General features: G+C 52.5%; 2 protein-coding genes and 1 long non-coding RNA gene across 4 annotated transcripts; 2 read left to right on the top strand and 1 right to left on the bottom strand.

Annotated features, from left to right (window-relative positions):
• Window positions 1–726: 726 nt before the first annotated feature.
• MLF2 (myeloid leukemia factor 2) lies at window positions 727–11,007 on the bottom strand. 2 transcript variants are annotated; one of them, XM_037387659.1, is made up of 9 exons: window positions 10,944–11,007; window positions 7,986–8,059; window positions 5,303–5,429; window positions 4,795–4,830; window positions 3,237–3,290; window positions 2,710–2,835; window positions 2,183–2,342; window positions 1,854–2,094; window positions 727–1,319 (listed from the first exon to the last, which is right to left on the bottom strand). In XM_037387659.1, exons 1-8 carry the CDS (start codon window positions 10,965–10,967, stop codon window positions 1,916–1,918), a joined length of 780 nt encoding a protein of 259 aa, XP_037243556.1. In that variant the 5' UTR covers window positions 10,968–11,007; the 3' UTR covers window positions 727–1,319; window positions 1,854–1,915. The 2 variants fall into 2 exon arrangements, with proteins under 2 accessions (XP_037243556.1, XP_037243555.1); XM_037387658.1 differs by lacking the exon at window positions 10,944–11,007 and adding an exon at window positions 8,192–8,333.
• Window positions 8,494–10,605, top strand: LOC119148067. The gene is made up of 2 exons (XR_005104286.1): window positions 8,494–9,810; window positions 9,896–10,605. It is a non-coding gene; the product is annotated as an uncharacterized LOC119148067 (long non-coding RNA).
• A 4,262-nt stretch (window positions 11,008–15,269) lies between the features above and the next one.
• Window positions 15,270–19,357, top strand: PTMS (parathymosin). Its single transcript, XM_037387661.1, has 5 exons — window positions 15,270–15,957; window positions 16,705–16,776; window positions 17,522–17,600; window positions 17,757–17,821; window positions 18,393–19,357. The coding sequence occupies exons 1-5, from the start codon at window positions 15,910–15,912 to the stop codon at window positions 18,441–18,443; spliced, it is 315 nt and encodes a 104-aa protein (XP_037243558.1). The 5' UTR covers window positions 15,270–15,909; the 3' UTR covers window positions 18,444–19,357.

The following is a 19,357-nucleotide window of genomic DNA, read 5'->3' on the forward strand; positions in this document are numbered from 1 at the left end:
CACAGCACATGCCACTGCCCCAAGCTTCTGGGGGCTGTATTCTGCATCCCTCTTTCAGGGCAAGACAGATCTCAGCGAGGCGTCTGTCCCGCTGCTAGCGCCCTACTTACAACACGGGGGTGCGCAGCAAGGTCCCGGCACACCGCTTCCAAGGGCGAGTCACGCTTCCATTTCCCACCTTCCCTCCCAAATGAGTTAACGGCAAGGTTTATTTAAGGGTGCGTGCTGGAGCGGGAAACTGGCCCAAGAACCTTGGAGATCTTCCCTAGTCCTGTATTGCCAACGTCGCTCAAGTTTCACCTAATAGCAAAGAAGTTAAGAAAAGGTAATTTCTAATGTCAGCCGCAGTTGCAGAGAAATAATGAGATAATGAAAACATTCCCGGGCCGTGCAGAATCCCAGGGGCCCACTGGAGAGCTGCACAGCTCACCAGGCAGCAAGAAAGACCAACCCATCTCCCCTGCGTGCACAGCAGAACTACAGCAATTAAAAGGTGTATTTTGCAAAGGGTGGGTTCTCGGGCCATCTTTCACCATTTCCATGTGGAGCATCATCTCACTTCGTAACTACAGGGGAAGGCCATAAGGCTATTTTCTGTACTAAAATAAAGCCTTACAATTTAACACCATGTTTTCCCTCAGCAACTTCCCAAGGATACAAAAAACGTTTACTTAATTGCACAGCAGGTACAATTAGGTCAGCTGAAGGTAAAGACGGATCCAACGATTCTTTACAGTTTGTTTCTTTATTCAGTAAACATCTAGTTACAAGTTTCACAAATTAAAAAAGTGGGGGAGCTGATTGAAGAGGGGTCGGGGAGGGGGCCCACAGGCTGATCCAGCTTTTGCTCAGCTCCTCCCTTCTCTAACGCACACATCCTTCTGCTTCACCACAGCTGCACCAAGGAGCAGGAGGGGAATCGAAGCCTCTGTCCCGGTGAGGGGACCGACACAAGGTTCCAGCAGAATTCCCTCATATTTCTTTCACAGGGGACTAAACACAAACATCAGAACCAGCCCAACCCAGCACAGAACGAGTGGGAAGGATGGAAGAGGCAAGGTGGCAGCTCCTCATGCCCACCACTACTGGCAGAAAGAACAGAACCAAAGGAGAGCAGAAAGGGAATGGGCAATTAATGCGTTCCTTGCACATCATGAGATTCCCCATGCCCCACTGCAGCACCCAAATGGGGCAAAAAAGAGCAATGCAGAAGATTAGTTGCTTTGTTTCAATTCTTAAGTGGGAGGGAGGTTAATACTAAATTTGAGGAGGGTCCAAGTAGTGTTTTGAAGGGGCTTCAGAGTTTCAACTGTCTGTACCTGGGAGGAAGGGAAACAGAGAACATAAAAAGAGAGTAAGCAGTGGCTAGAAAGCAGCACAGAAGACAGATAAACATGTTTAAATCTGATGTAAAAAAAAATGGGGGGAAAAGTCCCTTTTTAAGCACTAGAACACATCCTAAGTGAACCCTATTCAAAACACAGCAGACACCAGCACTTACTTGGATTTCAGACTGGATTGACAGCAAAAGGTCTCTTAAGTTCTATACAGTGACAGCACACTCTACAGATTGTGATCCTACATCGTTTCATACCATTTCAACCATCAGTTAAGGCTGACACCACACTTTCTTTGTTGATGACAAAGCTAACTTCAACAGCTTCCACCTTCCCAGTTGGAAGAGTATTTTCTCAAAATTTGCATCTTCCCCTGCTCTCTAGACTAAATGGGAAAACCCATTTCCAATCAACACATCAAAATAAGGCAAGACTGGGGCAATGAAAGAAAGTAATCCTGCGGCTAAGAGGCAACTGCACAGCAGAAGACGAGGTAAAGAGCTCGTTAAGACTTACAAGAGCGTGTAGGTAGATTTGGGGGTGGCCACGCTGCACCCCCCACCAGGTCTGCTCTGAGTTCACCAGTCATACCGACGGGACTGTCTAGAGGGAGAATCCTCAGGGCCCTGGATCGCAAGGCGAGTCCCTTCAGCCCGACGGCCGCTGCTGCCTTCGTGACGCCGGTATTCCAGCCCCCGCTGCGGCCGGAACCGGGACGTCTCTCGCCTCCACTCGTCATCGAATGCGGCTGCATCACCTGTGTCAGGAAAGAACAAGCTCAGATGGGGAGGAGGTGGGGAAGCGGCGCCTGGTTTTGCTGGGAGGAGGACAAGGGCGCTACTCACTTTCATCCATGTTGATGTAGTCCTGCCTCTCCTCCTGGTCACCCGTGCGATGGTTCCGGGACCGCTGCATGATGTGGGCCCGCTCCCTGATGTGGTGTCCAATTGACATTTGTTCCAAGCCGCTGTCAGAGTCCCTTACGGTCCGTCTGGTCTCGCGGATCTGAGGGCAGATTCCCATGTAGGATCAACATTTCAATTCATTCTCCCAGCCCCGCAAGACACTCTGACTCTTGCCCACGGTAAATTGCACTGCCACCACTCCCAGCATGTCAGACACCAACATAATGAAGAGGGGAAAAATGGATTCCCCCACTCCCAGTGCTTCCCATCCCCTCCCAGTGCTTCCCATCCCCTCCCAGTGGCCCTCAGCATGGTTCAGTGAGTCACAGCGTGCTCCTCGAACTGCAAGTGACTGCAAAGCAGCAGTGCTGTGGGTGGCCGGCACTGAGCCACCAAGCGAAGTCTATCCACCCACAGCAAACCCAGCAGCCTCGCGCTGGGAAGGCACACTGCAGCCTCCTCCTTACCCCGCCAGGTGCTGAACGCATCTCTGAGGTCTCCTGATACACTTTGGGTCCATCACCCAGGTTGGAATAGGAGATGACAGTTGAGGAGGTAAATGTCTGGCAGTTAGCACCACTTGTCATATGCTCCTGCAAGAAGAAATGGGGAATGGTATAAAGAAGGAAAGGGAGGGAAGAAGAGATGGCAGTTAATTCTCCCTCCCTACAGTGAAGCAGGAAGAAATTACAATAGGAGGAATATAATCCCCGTGGGTCCATCTTTCTGGAGAATCCATCTTCCTGTTAAATTAATTCTTGTTTCTTGCTAAGCAAGCCTACCCCCACACTTCCTTCCTCACCCACCTCCCCTCCCTGCTCTCAGAGGGTACGCCTCAGGAGCGAGGTCTCAATCACCGATTCCTGGTCACGGAGCAAGGCTGACAGCAGCTTGAGCACAGCCCACAGCAAAGCGGCACAGTAAGATGGAGACAGAGGGGACGATGGCAGGAGCACTCCTCTCAATACAGACTGGTTTACGGGAGGGTTCTTACCATGTTTCCAATCATGTCGTTCATCATCCCAAACATATCTATAAAGCCACCTGCCTGATAAAAAGAGAATACAAGAATAGTCAGTTTGGAAAGATACAGGAGGAACGAACAAAAAACTGTCTGCAAGGGACAAAAACCTGCTGCCTAGGAAGAAAAACCTTGCTATTTTCCCTTTCTTTCAGTAGTGCAGAATCCCCTGCCCCAAACAGACAGGATTTGGGGTTGCTGTCCTCTGCATTCTCTCAGGTTGGGTTGCTCAAGTGTTCTGGCTCTTCAGATCTCTGGATATGGCAAAGGTTGTTCTTTTCGTTTGGGTCTGACTCCCAATGCACTGGGGCTTGCGAGTTGAGGCGCTCAGCAAAGCTAAGAGAAGAAATCTCAGATGTGCACTAACAGTGATCTAAACCATAAGACAGTCATCCTTCAAGCACGTTTTCACCTCATCACTGTCAACTCGTAATTTAAACTGCAAGGAAGTTTCCATTGATTGTGTTCTTTCTAACATAATTAGAAGTTTTCTTATTTTCCCTACAAACACTCGACTTTTTAATCCTGTAAACCTAAAGGCTACAGCAATATACCGGGCCAGCAGGTCTCACAGGTTAATTGTGCAATGTGTAAACAAAATTACTATGTCCATTTAAACTTGCTGATTTTTTTGTTTCCTTGAGTAGCTTCTTGTTCTCGTTTCCAGCAGAGCAGTGCTCACACGCAATGTTATCCTTTGAAGTCTATCTGTTTGTACTCTTATTAATCCTTCTCTGAGCTACGATAATTCCAGGACGCGTAGTCTCTTTCACCAAGGCAATCCTGCAGAGCAAGGCAGCTAAAGTTGCTGGATCTGGAATAACCTATTTCCACTGCATTATTTTAGTAGTTGACGGAGATCAGCACACTCCAAGCACGGCGTTCTCACATACACACAGCCATTCTCATTCCAGTCCTGTTCAGTTGAAGCATTCAGCTGGCTTCTCCATCCGCCACCCCTGGCAAAGGGGGTTCAATAATCACCTCTGCCTACTGATGGCCAAGTCTCTTCCTCACGTCACAGTTCCTCTATTACCTCCAAACAGATCCACTGCTTCTTTTCAGACATACGAGGTTATTAAAAGACTATCTGCTCTTCCTGAGTATTAACTGTCCCAATTCCTATGAAATATTGTGCTATGACAGCTTTAGGGGTCTTCTCTGGTCAAGGTGCAAATACAACCTCCCCATATAAACAGTTAGAATCTCTCCTCCAAAACAGCTCACCGCCTAGATTAAAACATTAGAGGGGAAACAAGGGGAAGGCCTGAAGTCATACAGCAACTCAATGAGGTCCAAGAGAAACCAGCTGCCTCCAGTTTCGGTTCAATACCCTCTTCTGTACTGCGTATAAATCCAGAGCTCATTCTGGTCTCTTCACACCCTCCCACCCTCACTACCCCTTAGGATAGATGGTCTTGCTCACAGATGGCTACATTTTAGCACTGGTTGCACGCACTGCTGATGAATCTCAGCGTGGAGCCACTACTTGGAAAGCCTCTGATCTGATGGAGAAAAACAGAGAACTTACCATGCCGAGCATCCCAAAGGGTGAAACAGCTCCTGCCTGCCAGGACAACAGAAAAACAGAACAGAGAATGACCTTCCAACAACCAGACACCAAGATCCTCCTCAGAACACCCTCATACTTCTCAGAAACAGAACTGGGAACACTCAGGCCCGACAGACAGATGAAGGAACTGCCCCGCAGACCCATGGCAGTTCAAACCATATCACCTCTAGCAAACCAGACAGAGGGCAATGCTCATAAGTTTCCCCCAGTTACGTTGATTTAACTCCTTGAGAAATAGCACTTATTTCTTCCCTTCCCCCCATTCAACCCAGAACACAGTTGCGTTCCATGTATTAATGCACGCAAAGTAAAGAAAAGGACAAGCAAACCCACTGTTTTATTAGAGATTAATTCTGCACCCACCAAGCGTGCGACGGCAAGGGATGCGCCATGCCAGTAACGGCAGCAGACAGGAGCTAACAAGGCAGTTCAAGAAACGCTGTCCTGTACTCAGCGCCTCACTTACCTGCATCCTACGGCCAGCCTGGCGAGCCCCAGGCGTGGTCCCATCAGTGATGCCAAGGAGCGGGCCGAACCCGAAACTTCCAGAAAGCATGCGGTTCATGTGCTGCCGGTGGATGGCAAAAGGGTCCCTTTCGGAAAGATCAGGAGAACAATGGTGAGGAAGGGATGACAGAAGACAAAGCCCCACATAACCCACCCGTTCTGACTTTGAGTGTCTCTTATGTAACCGTACATTCTTTTTCAAGCTGAAAATCCAGAATCCCAAGAACTCACTGTTGCTTATGGTGATCCTTGGGGCTGGAAGGGACCTCTGAATCCCATCTTATTTCTTGCAATAGAAGGTATTCTACCACAGAATTCCTCTCAGGCACTAACCGGTATCTATTTAGACAGTTTGGTGTTCTGCTCCCACTAACGCTTTAGGGCCAAGCATGGCTGAGGCACTCCACAACCTCACCGCCCTAACAAATGAAAGCTGCTTCTCAGATCCACAGCCCAGGTACCACCCTTTCATACTCATTTCCTCTTGTGCCATCAAACCCCTTTACATCAACAGCTCTGCTAAACAATCAAACCCTTCTAGAAGAGCAGTTCTTTGTTTTGCAGGGAGGTGCATGAAGACTCTCCCAGCTGCAAATAGAGGTCTGCACTTAATGGGACCAGAGAGCATGTGATCCTAGATACCATCCTCTCACCCCTCCACACACACATTGCCCTGGTTTCAGCTGGGATAGAGTTGTTTTTCTTCTCAGTAGCTGGTGCAGTGCTGTGTTTTGGATTTGGTGCAAGAATAATGCTAATAGCACGTGGATGGTTTTAGTTGTTGCTGGGTAATGTTTACACTAAGTCAAGGTCTTTTCAGTTTCTCAGGGAAGAGGCCTGGAGGGGCACAAGAAATTGGGAGGGGACACAGTCAGGACAGCTGACCCCAACTGGGCAAAGGGATATTCCTCACCACATGATGTCATGCTCAGTATATAAACTGGAGGAAGACGGAGGAAGGGGGTGACATTCGAGTGATGCCATTTGTCCTCCCAACCGTTAAACATGATGCAGCCCTGCTGTCCTGGCGACGGCTGAGCACCTGCCTGCCAAAGGGAAGTGGTGAATGAATTCCTTGTTTTGCTTTGCTTGTGCATGCGGCTTTTGCTTTACCTGTTAAACTGTCTTTATCTCAGCCCACAAGTTTTCCCACTTTTACTCTTCTGATTCTTTCCCCCATCCTGACACACGCAAAGTGAGCAAGCAGCTGTGCAGTGCTTAGCTGCTGGCCAGGGTTAAACCGTGACACACACGCAGACGCACACGCAGACACACACACTCAAATCCAAGACTGAAACCTCCAGAGAGGACCGTATGGCCTGACACCCTGTGACAACCCTCTGCCCCAAGTAATCTTCACCTGCTATTTGGCTACATGTTATGTGTACGCCTGCTAAGAGCTTGAGACCACATGCAGCTTTTGCAGAGTTGAGGGAAAGGTAACAGTAACTGGGGTCCCTAACTGGTTTTCCTTCCTTTCTTTTCCTTCTTTTGCAACCTCTACTTTGAGGGCTATACGCATTCACACATGGTGGGGGAGCAAGGAAGGGAAAAAAGAAGAATAAGGACAAACTGTCAGGGAATACAGCAGATGCAGTAAAAAAAAAAAATCAAGGAAATACCACAGCATTACTCTGCACATCTTAAGAGTCTGTGCTTACCCTTCTTGAGCATGAATAACCTCAGCTGCCTAGAATACCCCTGAGATCACAAAAGCACCTACTACAAACCAATACTTTTCTGTCTCTACTGGAAATGCATCCCATAACAAAGGCTAGACTCATACCTGCCACATCAATGAGAGCAGTCATTCTGTGACTAACTGGGGCCTCAAGGTCTCCTCTCCTGCTAATCTGTTTAGAGCTGGTCAAATTCCTGCTTATTACCAATTTTATAAGCAAAAACCAGACTTTATTCTTCCACATAAATTAATTCCACCAAGTTTCTAGCAGCGCCATGCTTATTAACATAATCAAATTCTCAAGGTATTACTGTCTATTCCTCATCCGCTTTGGCAAGAACTGCCAACTTAGTTTTGCTGCCAAAACTTATCAATAGCATCCAATTTCTGGACTGTGGCCAGAATCAAAGATGTTCAGTACAGGGAATCCCATCGTGACCTTTGTTAGGTTCCAAAACTCCTATTTCAAAAGTTCTTGTTGTCTTCTCTTTACTTAGCTCCTTACAACTTGACAACTCCTTTAGCAGTCTTCTCCAGCTCCAGTAACGATTTCCTGTGCAGAACAGCAACAAGCACCGGAGGGAACAGCTGATTTTATCTGTCTGAACTGAAATCCTACTTTGCGTAAGAAAAAAACCCAAATCCTACCCCGAAGAAAAAGGTCAGGTACGCCAGCCCCCTCTTCCTCAGCCAGCTGCAAAGCCTTTCGGCCTACTTTACTTAATTACGCCTTCCTGCACGGCCAGGCTCCTCACTGCAGGAATCAGCCCAACGCGAACCAGGTTATTCCCTGCGCTGCCCGACCCCCCCCCCCCCCGCACGCTCCCCCGGCAGCCGCCGCGCTGCCCCCGCGGCCCAGGCGCCCCCGGCCAGCCCCGGGGGGAAGGCCGGCCATACCGGCCCCCCCACGCCCCCGGCTCTGTGCCGCAGCCCCCCCCGGCGGACGCCCGGCCCGACTCACATGGCAAACATGGGGTCCTCCGGCTCGCCATCCCTCATCAGCCGGAACATGCTTCCCTCGGGCGGGGGCGGCCTCTGCGGGGGAGAGAGGGGTGAGCGCGGGCAGCGGCCCCGTTCCGGGCAGGTGACGGCCGCCCCAGGCCGCGCCCCCCCCGCCGCGGCCCTCGCGCCCCCGCCCGCCCCGCCCCGCCCCGCCCCGTGCCCTGCCTGCCGGCGCGCCGGTGGGTGCCGAGCGGCGGGCGCTGCCCCTCCGGTTCCGCGGCAGCAGCACGTCGGGACGCTCACGCCTCCGCGGCCATCGCGGCCCGGTACCGCGCTCGCCCTGCGCCCCGCCCGCCCCAGCCGGCTCGCCCCGCGCATGCGCCCCGCGCGCGGCTGGGGCACCGCCCCTCGCCGGCGTCACCCTGTAGCCCGGCCGGGGCCGCTCAGCACAGCGCCCCCTGGCGGCAGCCGCTCCCCGCCGCGCCGCGGGTGGCCGGAGACTGCCACCCTCGCAGCCCCCGGAGCCCAGGGACCGGCCCGCAGCCCCGGGGGCCGCCCCGTACAGAACGCCCCGGGAGGGGGCCCGGCCCCGGCCCGGCCGCTGCAAACGCGCCCCACTCACAGGGGCCGCTGTTCCCCGGGCAGAGGTGGTGCCCGACAGGCACCGGGGGTGCTGCTGGCCTCGGTAAACCGGAGGCGAGAGGGAGCGGGGCACCGGCCAGGGGACAGGTACCGCAGAGATGGAGGTTGCCACCTGGCAGCTCGCAGTAGCCACAACCCAGCGGTCCGAGCCCGCAGCCGTGCTTGGGCCGCTGCAGTGACAGCACCCGGCCCAGGCATCCTGCGCGGTGCCAGCGCATCGGGCGTACCGACAGATTGCCCATACCGAGAGCACCGGCAGCATTTGCACCGGGGTGCTCGGCCTGGCAGGAGCGGGGAGGGTGTGCCATCAGTCAGCTGCGGGTTGCCGCTGGACCCCGGGCAGCTGCACAGGTACTCGGTGTGCAGGGGAACCCCCACAAATCCGTGGGTGACAGCCTGTGTCACCGTCCCTGGGGAGCGCTGGCTGCCTCCCACTACCGCCGGCTCTGCTGGATGGACAGCGGGCTGGGGACTGGACACGCTTCCTTGGGGGGGTTGCTGACTGCTGTACCCTGCCCACTATGTGCGGGAGCCAGACCAAACCCCTGCCAGAGGACTGGAAATAGGCAGGTTGCAAGATGCGGTTGAGAAATCAAACTCCTGGGTTGCGGCAGGAGCCATGTCCTTGGAATTTGGAGTCTGACCGAGGAAAATGACCTGGCAGCGCGGTTTACGCGGGGGGATGCACAGGGGATTTGGCAATGCTTCTTGCTACAGCAGGTCTCAAAGCCGCACGGTGTCCAGAAAGGTGACTTCTCACCAGAGTCCCGTGCCTGCGTGCACGCAGAAGGCACTTCAGGTGTCCCTGTGTCTAGTAAGTGCGTTCCACGGAGGCTGAAACTAACACCCACAACCTAGAAGCTGTGGAGAGCACAATGGTGCAGGACGGCGAGGTGGAGACATCCTACGGGCAGAGCATGGGTGCAGTGGTGACAGACCTCGGGCAGCACTCCTTCGGGAGTGCTGGAACACTCTCCTGCCACCAGCTTGGAGCTTCTCTGTGAGCACTGAAGTTCATACAGAGCCTCTGCTAACGCTGCCTCAGCCTCCCTGCCACTGCTTTTGCAACCCTGAATCATCCCTCAGAGACCTCTGGTCTGGAAAGCCTTTCCTGTCCAGTATGTTTTCCTTTTGCTTTCAGGCTCTCCTGGTGTTTGATTAGTGTGTGGCAGCTGACCTCGCGTGGCAGGACTCAAAGGCAGGTAAAGAGGTTCTTGGGCAAGAAAATAAGTATCTCTCTTTTTTTTTTCTTCTTCTTTTTTTTTTTGTTTTCTTTTTTTTCCCCAGAGCTGGGATAAAACAACTGGCTGTCCCCCAGATACCAGTGATCCTCCCACTCCTGGAATGTCCTAGAGATGATAGGACTCCCTCAGTTTTTCCCATATGCTAAGTCAGGCATTGCTGCCTTCCAAACAAGAGGGACAGGGAAGGAACAGAATGGAGTCTGGAACAAATACTGCTTTGCAGATCCTTTTTCTGTCCCTAATGCTGCTCCTCTGCAAGTGGCCGGTGACACAAAGGGCTGTGTTGCTGAGACTGGGGGCTGAGGCTGTGGGGCTCATGGGGTATTTCTGTAGCCTCGCAGGCAGTCCTTATGCTTGGTGAACCTGTGTTACCCAAGACTACGTTCCCAGTGGTACTACCAGTTCAGCAAATCTTGAGGGAATCCAGCTTGCAAAGAATTGCGCTGGTGGCAAGTGCTGGGTGAGACCCTGGAAGGAGGAATTGGAAATGCAACCTTTTTCTGGAACGTGGACAAGCCCACAGTTCTGAGGAATGCAGACACTGTGTTACTGTGCTATTTGTAGGACAGAGGTTTCTGTATAGTGCTCGGCACGTTGTGTCTAACGCGCACTGAGGGGATGGCCGTTTTCTGGGTTAGAATAACGAAGCACGTGGGGGTGCGAGGGAAAAGCAAGACTCCCATCTTGCTCCAGTCACATTCTCTATACTCAGGTTGCTTCTGTATTCGTCATGAATAAAAGCCATTAACTACATCTCTCCGTTTCCTTCCTTTCCTTTTTTTAAGCTGCCCAAGTTGTGCTGGAGGCGGTGGAAGATGGGGGGGAAGGGGAGGAAGAAGGAGCTCAGCAGGCAGCCGGGAGAAGGCAAGTGAAGGGCAAAATGGAAGAAGGATGAATGGCACTGCTGCCCTCAACTCCACCTTCTCCCGCCTACTGCCGGCTGCTGCCAGGCAGCCTCCCCCCAGCATCCCCATTGCCCTTCGCGTGCGGTCAGCCAAAGGGGCAGCCACAGCGGAAGCATTTTAAAAGTAAACTGAGCATCACGTGATGAAGGTAAACAAACAGTACACTGAAAAATCATGCCTTGTTACCTGCTGCTTCCAGGGACTGATCATTTTGGCCAGGAAGACAGAAACAGCTTCTTAATGCGTCCAAATGTTCCAGGGCCCCTGTGGACGCCTGTAAGACAAAGAAATCCTCGTTAACAGAAGTCAGAGCTACCCACTGCCATTTCCTCATTGGTTCTCTTCGTCTGTGCCTTTTACATAATCCTCACCCAACAACTAACTCTGACCTCAGATGAAGGGCACCCTGCGTGAAGGACAGCTCTGATTTGATCCTCAAACGTAACAATTTGTATTTGGGATGCTAGAGCCAGCTTGTGGTGGCTGCAGCTTGCACTGCGCAGCAGCAATTACTTTCAGATTATTTTGCTTGTGTTAAGAATGTGTCTGTCGCACTGTGAGTGAGAACCACGACCTCCATCTGTGCTGTGTTAGCAAAGAGAGGTTCACAGAAATCATGACTGAAAATCTCCCTCCTCTTTCCAATCTTCTCACAGGCTGTGTCACCCCTCGTCACTCCCTTCTACTCCTCTTGCTTCCTCTTGCCATGTTACCTACCCTGCTTCCCAGCCCTCCGCAGTGCTTATTCAAATGTGTTGCCTCTCAGGAAGCCATTTCCCAATGCAAAGTTGGCTGGTGGTTGAATTCTTGGGTATTTCCTCTTGACTTCAGGATATACAGCATCATGAAAGAAGAACAAAACTAATTATCTGCCTGTATTTTTTAATGGATGCAGGACCAGAAGATGAATAGTGTGGATTAAATACATAAATGCATTCAAACATGTACCCTCCAACACACTGAGATTTTGCTAGTTTCACTGTAAGTGAAAGGAAAGAGAGCCCTCTGTGTCTGAATTTATGTAAATCTAAGAAACGTTAATGCAAATACACAACCTTCTGCTCTTTTGCTGTTCAGCAAAACAGTTTGGAGGAGTTTTGGAACCACTTACGAGTTAGTTCACCAAATAAAATTCTTGAAATACCCAGTATTGTGTTTTTCTTTTGCTCAGAGTTAGTTCAGCCTTCAACATAAATAAAAGCCCCCACATCCCCCAAGAGAACACAGTGACAAGTCTAGCAAGGTATTAAAACAAAAAGCATAAGCATCTGCTTCTAGGTGCATGCACCCTGCATATGCTACAAGCAGAAGACTACGTACCACGCATGAAAGCCCAGACACACGTGCAAGCACATGCTCACTTACGAAGACACACACCTGCAAGCTTAACACATGCCTCAGTAGAAAAGCACCATACGTTCTGTACTCACAAAAGTAAAACACATGTAACGGAGAGAAAATATCACCACTGTACACAAAGAGGTATGTACTGCATCTAAATACATGCACGCACCTGCATAAACACAAAGCACAAACAGGGTACAGCACAAAAACTGGCACTTATTGTACAGAGCAAACTGCATTCATATCAATGCCCAGGCTACAGACAGACGTGCACAGCATCTATCTTCCCAAAAAATGATGCATAATCTAACTTCTGCACCTCCCTCATACTGTCTAAGGACATAAGACTCCAAAAAGGATGGAATATATTCTGCTGAGTTGGCAAAGCCACTTCAGGCAAAGATTACAGAACATACTGAAAAGGGACTCGCATCTGCAGACCGTGCAGTAAGTACACTCGCATTTGCAACAAAAGGAAAAACACAGATGGGAGAAGAGCGCAGAGAAAAGCCACAAATTGATCCAGCAGATGAAATGCAGAGTAGCACAAATCAGAAGGAGGAGCAGAAGACACAGGGAAGAGTTAGGTGAGACAATTCAGAGATGCCCTCAGGGCTTGAGCAAAGCAGCTGCGTGCTAGAAGCCAAGAGACTCACCATCGGGATCTGAAGGGCAGGAAGAGCTGGGATGCAGAAACAGGCATGTCACAAGGTATGAAGAAGAGTTTCACATCAGATTTAAGGGAAAAAACATAGCTGATATAGGCATGCTGGGCAAAACAGGACACGTGGAAAATGAAGGGGGGATGTGAAACAAATTTTGTACGTGGGATAAAGGATGTTGCAAAGAGAAGCCAGGAAGAGGGGCGCAGGAAGAATGCTGCCAAGGATACAGTTAGAAGGCAGAAGCTGAGAAGCAACAGAGGAGGCAAAAATCACAGAGACAGATATGGTGGGGAGTGTGGAAAGCAAAATGTGAGGCTGCACACTGCAGATGCTAAGGGGGGAAGGGACAGGTGGCACACCAGTTTGTAGAGCTGACCAAACAGCCCCATCCCACAGGTTGCTGGAAACATGCTTCCCTTCCACAAAGAGGTGCCTGTCTGTTTGCATCCATAGGTGTGCCGTCTGTGTCAACAAGAAGCTGGAGCACAGCAACATCACCAAATATAATTCCCACTTTCTCCTATCTAGGATGGTGTGTCAAGGCCTGCTTGTGCATTAATGTGAAAATGTCTCTGCCAAGGGACGCGTGTTGGTACTGTTCTGCATTTTCAACAGTTGAGCACGCTTAAGAAAGGGTAAAAAACCTGAACTGGTGAAGGGAACAGCAGATAGAGCCATGCATCTTCTGACAAGCAAAAGCAGAGAGGAACAACATCTGGCCACTTTATAATATGGGGGGGTTTTAGCTCTCCCTTTCGCGTGTAGCTCCAGAAATTATGATTTTCTTCTCATACAAGAGAAGGATGAAAGAAGGGTACCTGAACCAAACCAGGACTTGAATGTTGATAGCAGCTAGACCTGTGAAGTTGGCCAGAGGGGCTTTGTGAAACGGGAAGGGGGCAGGAAATAATTAATGCATACATTTTCATGATTTGTTATTTTGGTACTAGTCTAGATCAGCGTGTCTGGGTTACATGACAATTTCTTTGGGGCAGGCACTATGTGTAGCTAGGAAGAATATAAATTAGTCAGATCATGAGAGAAGCAGCTGTAGCTGCAGAGGAGATGAGACGACAAGGTGGGGATCTCCTGCCTCCCTGTCACACAGATATAATTTATCCAATCTCTTTCATACTTTACTTCAGGAGATGTGTACTTATTGCCTTCTCTGTTCCACAAGTACCAACCACTTTTTCTATTAAATGCTCAAACTGAAACACATTTGATTAAACTCAAGGTCTGGATCCTGACTTCACATGGAGGTTTACTGAGTTTGTATCAGGACAAGAAGGGCTGACACACCTAAATACATTTTCCAACCAGATGGATTAATAACCTTGCCTTGTACCTGTGAGAATGGCTGTGTACATCCATACATACTCACTTGCAGGCTCGGTTTTGTAAGTAGGCTTGCAAATGCATGCAGAATTTTTTGCACTTGCCTGTGACTAAGAGTGTGACAATACAAATCTTCAGGGAAAGGTAAAGGGAATTTAGTCATCCCCGTCTGCCCAGGCTGATAAACAACGCTCTGAAGCACATCTGTTCGGTTAACCACAAATCCCCTGCAGCTGCAAGACACAACCTGCCGTTCTGCTGAAAGGCCTTCGGCTTAAAGGCAGACTGAGCGCCGGCCAGTGGCCCTGGGCGGGCCGCCCCCTGCCCGGAGGCACCGGCAGAGCCCGCCTTCCCGGGCGCAGCGCTGCGGCAGGCGGCAGGGGTCAGTGTTGGCCGCCGCACGCTGCCCAGCCGAGCCGCCGCCGGGCCGAGCGCCAACGGGGCACGGCCATCCGCCGCGGCACCGGGCCGGGGGGCAGGCCCAGCCCCAACACCCGCCGTGTCGCACCACACAGGGCTGCGGGCAGCGGCCTCCCTCGCCTCCGAGGGCTCTCCCCCACCTGAAGCGGCGGAGCGGCGCTGCCTCCAGACAGACCTCTAGCCTCACCAGGCGCCCCGGCCGCCAGCACAGCCCCAGCCCCGCAGAGGGGCAGCCAGGGAGCGGGCAGCCACCCGCGGCGCACCACGGCCCCGCCGCCGCTCGCCGCCGCCTCAGGCCCTCGCCCGCCGGCCCCACCGCCCCACGTGCCAGGGGCCCCTCCCGCCTCCCTGCAGCAACGCTCTCTGGGCCCCCCACCCCCACCAGCCAGCCTACCGCCGGCAGCCAATAGTAAACCTGTTGCCAGGCAGACGTCTCATTTGAATGGCCCAATCAGGCGTCTAGCCATTAGTTCCCTCCTTATATGGGGAAGCGGGATGCACTGCCTAAACCTCCGCTCCCCCGCCCCTCGCCGCCGCGGGCAGAGCGCGGGAAAAGCAGCCTCGCTCCCGCCCCCACTCAGCGCGTTCCCGCGCGGGGCCTAGCGGAGGGGAAGGGGGGGTGGGGGTGGGTGGTGGCTGGGGCCGGGCCGCAGAGAGGGGGGGGGGCGGGCTAGCTGGGGCCGGGCTGCAGGGAGGGAGGGGCCCCGCCGCCGGGAGCTCTTCCAGCGGGAGGGAAGGCGGGTCGGCAGCTGGAGTGGAAAATTCCAGGCAGGAGGCCGCGTGAGCCCGGCCGTCGCCAGCGCTGCCCACCCACACGGACCCGCACAACAGCTCCTCGCCCACCGCGGGTTCCTCCTGAAGGGACGGCAAGGCTGTACGGGCGGCTGTCCCCCTCCGCCTCCCTGGGCTGTGCTGCAGGGGCGGCTGGCAAAGGGCTGGGGTCCCTGGGGCAGTGCCTTGGTGTGGCGGCTCGGCGGGAAGAGCGGGGCTTGTGGGCTTCGCGCCCCCGTCTTGCCTCGACGGGCCGGGTGGGGGCTGCCGTGTGCCCCCGCTGCCGGGCGCTGCGCCGGCTGTGGTGGAGCGGCGAGCGCACATTGTTCTGCCGGCCGGGCTCCCCGCGGCGCAGCCCGTCCCTCTCCCCTCCCTCCTCCGCCTCCCGTCCCTCTCCCCTCCCTCTGCAGGTCCCTCCTTCCCTCGTCACCGAGCGGTGTATAAATCCCCTTCCCCGGCGTATCCCCCCACCGCGGGAGACCCTGGTACTTTGGCCCCCGGGGCGGGAGCCTGCTGCCTCCGGACCGCCGGGACTTTGCTGACCGCTTTTCCCCCCTCGCGGGGCCCCCTCACACGGTTCCCACCAGCCTCTTCCCTTCGCAACCCGGGTCAGGATGTCGGAAAAACGCGTCGAGGAGGCGCCGGCGGAGCTGAGCGCTAAGGTGAGACACCCACCCCACGCCCCCAGCCACCCCCCCGGCCCCTCGCCAGCAGGTCCGGTCCCGACGGGGAACGGGGAACAGCGGCCCCGCTCACCTCACCGGGGGTGGGTGGCGGAACGGCAGCGCGGTCTTTGAGGTGCCCGACCGCAGGGGGGCGCTCGTTGGCCCTTTTCGCGGCGTCTGGCCAATGGTGGGGGGGCGCTCGCGGGCTCCTCGCGCCGCCCGGCCAATGGGGGGGCGGGGGCGGGGCGGGGGGCGCGCTCCCCGCGCGCCCCCCGCCCCGCCCCCGCCTCCCCCATTGGCCGGGCGGCGCGCGCGTTGCGGTCGTGCGCAGCGCGGGTTACGCGCCGGCCGGTCTCCCCTCGGGGCCGGCAGCCGTTAAGAGAACGGTTTAACGGCGGCGGAACCCCGGGCGAAAAGTACTGTGGACACAAAGTGTGGGCCTTGGGGAGGGAGGGGGGGAAACGCCTCGATCCTACGGACAAGGTTCTTTTTTAAAAAAAAAAAAAAAAATTAAGACTCTTCCGTACTGCTGGTTTCCATATGTGTGTGGTCTAAAAGTAGGTCTGACGTGTTTTCGCTCCTTTTTTTTTTTTTTTTTTTTTTTTTTTTTGCTAGGGCGGGCGGATTTAACACCTAATATGTTTTATTCTGTGTCTCCTCTAAACCCTCTTTGTTCAAGCATTCCAGTCTTTTCTTGCCATTGACCACTGGAATTATTTTTTTTCCCCCTCACCTCACAAATAGGAAATGAAAGAAAAGAAGGACAAACTTGAGGAAAAAACGGTTCACAAAGAAAAGAAGAAGGAGGTAGTAGAGGTGAGGCCCTTCTGAGGGATAAATTTAGGGGTGTTATATGAGATGGTTAGCCAGGCTCGCTCTGGGTAATGAACACTAAAGAAGTACGGGAGATTAAGAAGGGGGGCAGGCCCAGGGAGCTCACAAGGGAGAGAGGCAAATGAAGAGCGAGCTATAGGATAATTACGGAGAATGAGCCTTGAAGGACTGGGCATGGCCCAGTGAGAAGAAAAAAGATCAAAGAAGGGAGTGGAGACGAGCAAGGAGGAGTTAGGAGAAAGTGGCACAGGAGATGTGGTGCTGCACCCGGTGAAGTACCCTGAGGTGCGTGAGGAGTGTAAGTTGAAGAAGGTGAGGGGAAGGAACAGTGAGGAAATGGACAGACTGGTGAAGGTCAGAAGGGATCAGGAAGCAGGTGTACTACGAGCACAGGCTAAATCATTAGCCTGTAGCCAGAGAGATGTTCTGTTTGTTGGGATGGAATGGCTGCAGCTTGTCGGGGTTGTAAGCCTTGGAAGCTAAGGGGAGTTCGTATTGGTGGGCAGGGACTGGAAAAATTGGTTTTGTGAAGAAGGATGGTTGGGAGGAGGGTTTCAGCTGGGATGGTGGGAATAACTGGTCTTGGTAACACTGCAGAGACCACTTGGTGCATGTCTGAGGATGGAGTCTGAAGTAGCTGGAGCTCTGCTCTTGCACTTGCACCAAAGAGCACATGGAAGTGTCACCCTGGTGCCAGTATCTGCTCTGACCAATTTGTTTCGTTCAGGATGAAGAAAATGGAGCTGAAGAAGATGAGGAAGAGAATCCTGATGACGTGGATGAAGAAGGTGGTGATGAGGATGAAGGTAGGAGTAATTGGTATAGGGAGAATGGGGAGGAATCGGGCTGTGGGGGAGTAGCAGATCAGGGAGGGAATTTCCTTCTCTGAGCCCTCTGACTGTGTGACTATGTTCCCTTAAATGCTACTTCCAAAAATTACTTCCTCTCTTCCTTCTGCTTAGAAGGAGACGAGAATGGGCAAGAGCAGGATGGTCATGCAGAAAAACGATCTGCAGAGGAGGAAGAGGTGAGTGATGGTGTGAGAGTAAACGACAGTGAGAAAGGATTAGGTTACCTGCTATGTGCTGGTCAAATCCATGTGGATGCTGCTGCTGAATATCAAATCGGCCTCGGGTCTAGTTGCTTCAGCAGCAGATGGGTAAACAAATCTGTTGTGGCAAGGGGATAATAACCCCCTGTGGGCTCACGGTAGGATCTAGGTCCCTCCGCTAGCAGTCAGTGCTGAGCGTTTGAGAGTCAGGGTGCTTGAGATGATGCTGGGCATTGACCCCTGAAGTGACGTCAGCCAGGGCTTTGTACACCTCCCAAAAGGAACAGCGTGGGAGCCCCTCCCAATGGAGCTGTCCGGGTCTTAACCATGACAGTCAGCAGGACAGTTGTCAGGCAGTCAGGGTTGCTTCAAAGAGGAGTGGGCCTAGGGTGGGCCAAACAGATTTCCACGTGGAGGAAAGAGCAGCAGTAAGAACTTTGTGGAGAAAGGATGTACCTTGGTGTGGTGGCTGATGGCAAGCCTTTTTTTTTTTTTTTTTTTTTTTTTTTTTTTTTTCCCTACCCCCCACCCCCTGTGTCCTGTGTAGGATGAAGTGGATCCAAAGAGACAGAAGACAGAAAACGGGTCTTCAGCTTGAGTCCTCCCCTCCCATCTCCTCTGTTCCGTCCATCTCTTCTCCTCCATTCCAGCCTGTGCTTGCACTGTCCGTTAGCCTCCGGCTTCACACAATCTCAGATGAGGGAAGATTAGAAATGCTCTCAAACAGAGAAGACAGCAGTTTCCTCCTCGCCTACCTGTGACATCCCTCAGCTGAAACTATTCCAGTCCCCCCATCCCTTCCGCTGTGCCCCACTGACAAGGGATCCTCTCCCCTCAAGAATCTCGTCGTTTCCTCTGGCCCAGTATGTCCCCTTACCAGGCCTGTGTGCCAGGCTCCTCCTGCAGCCGGCACCCGTCCTCCCCTTCCCGCTTGCCCCCCTTTTTTTGTCACTAGTGCAAATGAGATTCTTGATGGCTTCTGCTCCCCAGGCGTACTGCTGTCAGAGGTCCTCCCTGAGTCCAGGAGGCTGCGGGCACACATCTCACGGTGCATTTTCCAGTTCTAGGCGTCCTCTCATCTGCTTTCCCACTGAACCCTGAGAGACAAAGAAAAAAGAATTATTACAAGCAAATAATGGTTCTGTTAAACCATACATGGATACAGAATTTATTTTAAGCTTGCTTTTTTTTTCCCCAAGTTTACATGACAGCAAGCTGGCCCTCGTGAATTTTTCAGAAGATAAGGGTTGTTTTTATATATGAATTTCACCTGAATTGCATATTTTTCTAATTTGGAGGCTTTTTTAAAAGAAATCAAGAGAGAAACAATTGGGGACCAAACTTTCAATTCCATTTTTTTTCCCTTCAGATTTTCTTGTGACCAGTTTTTGTAAATTAAAGGCGATACAGCCACAGCATTTTCTATGGCACAGACATCACGAGGATGATAGATATAAATATATATATTGTTTTCAACTAGCACTGTAAATAAAAGCGTTTAAAAATATTTCA

Source organism: Falco rusticolus, chromosome 5 (genome assembly GCF_015220075.1).
Source record: "Falco rusticolus isolate bFalRus1 chromosome 5, bFalRus1.pri, whole genome shotgun sequence".
Taxonomy (NCBI): domain Eukaryota; kingdom Metazoa; phylum Chordata; class Aves; order Falconiformes; family Falconidae; genus Falco; species Falco rusticolus.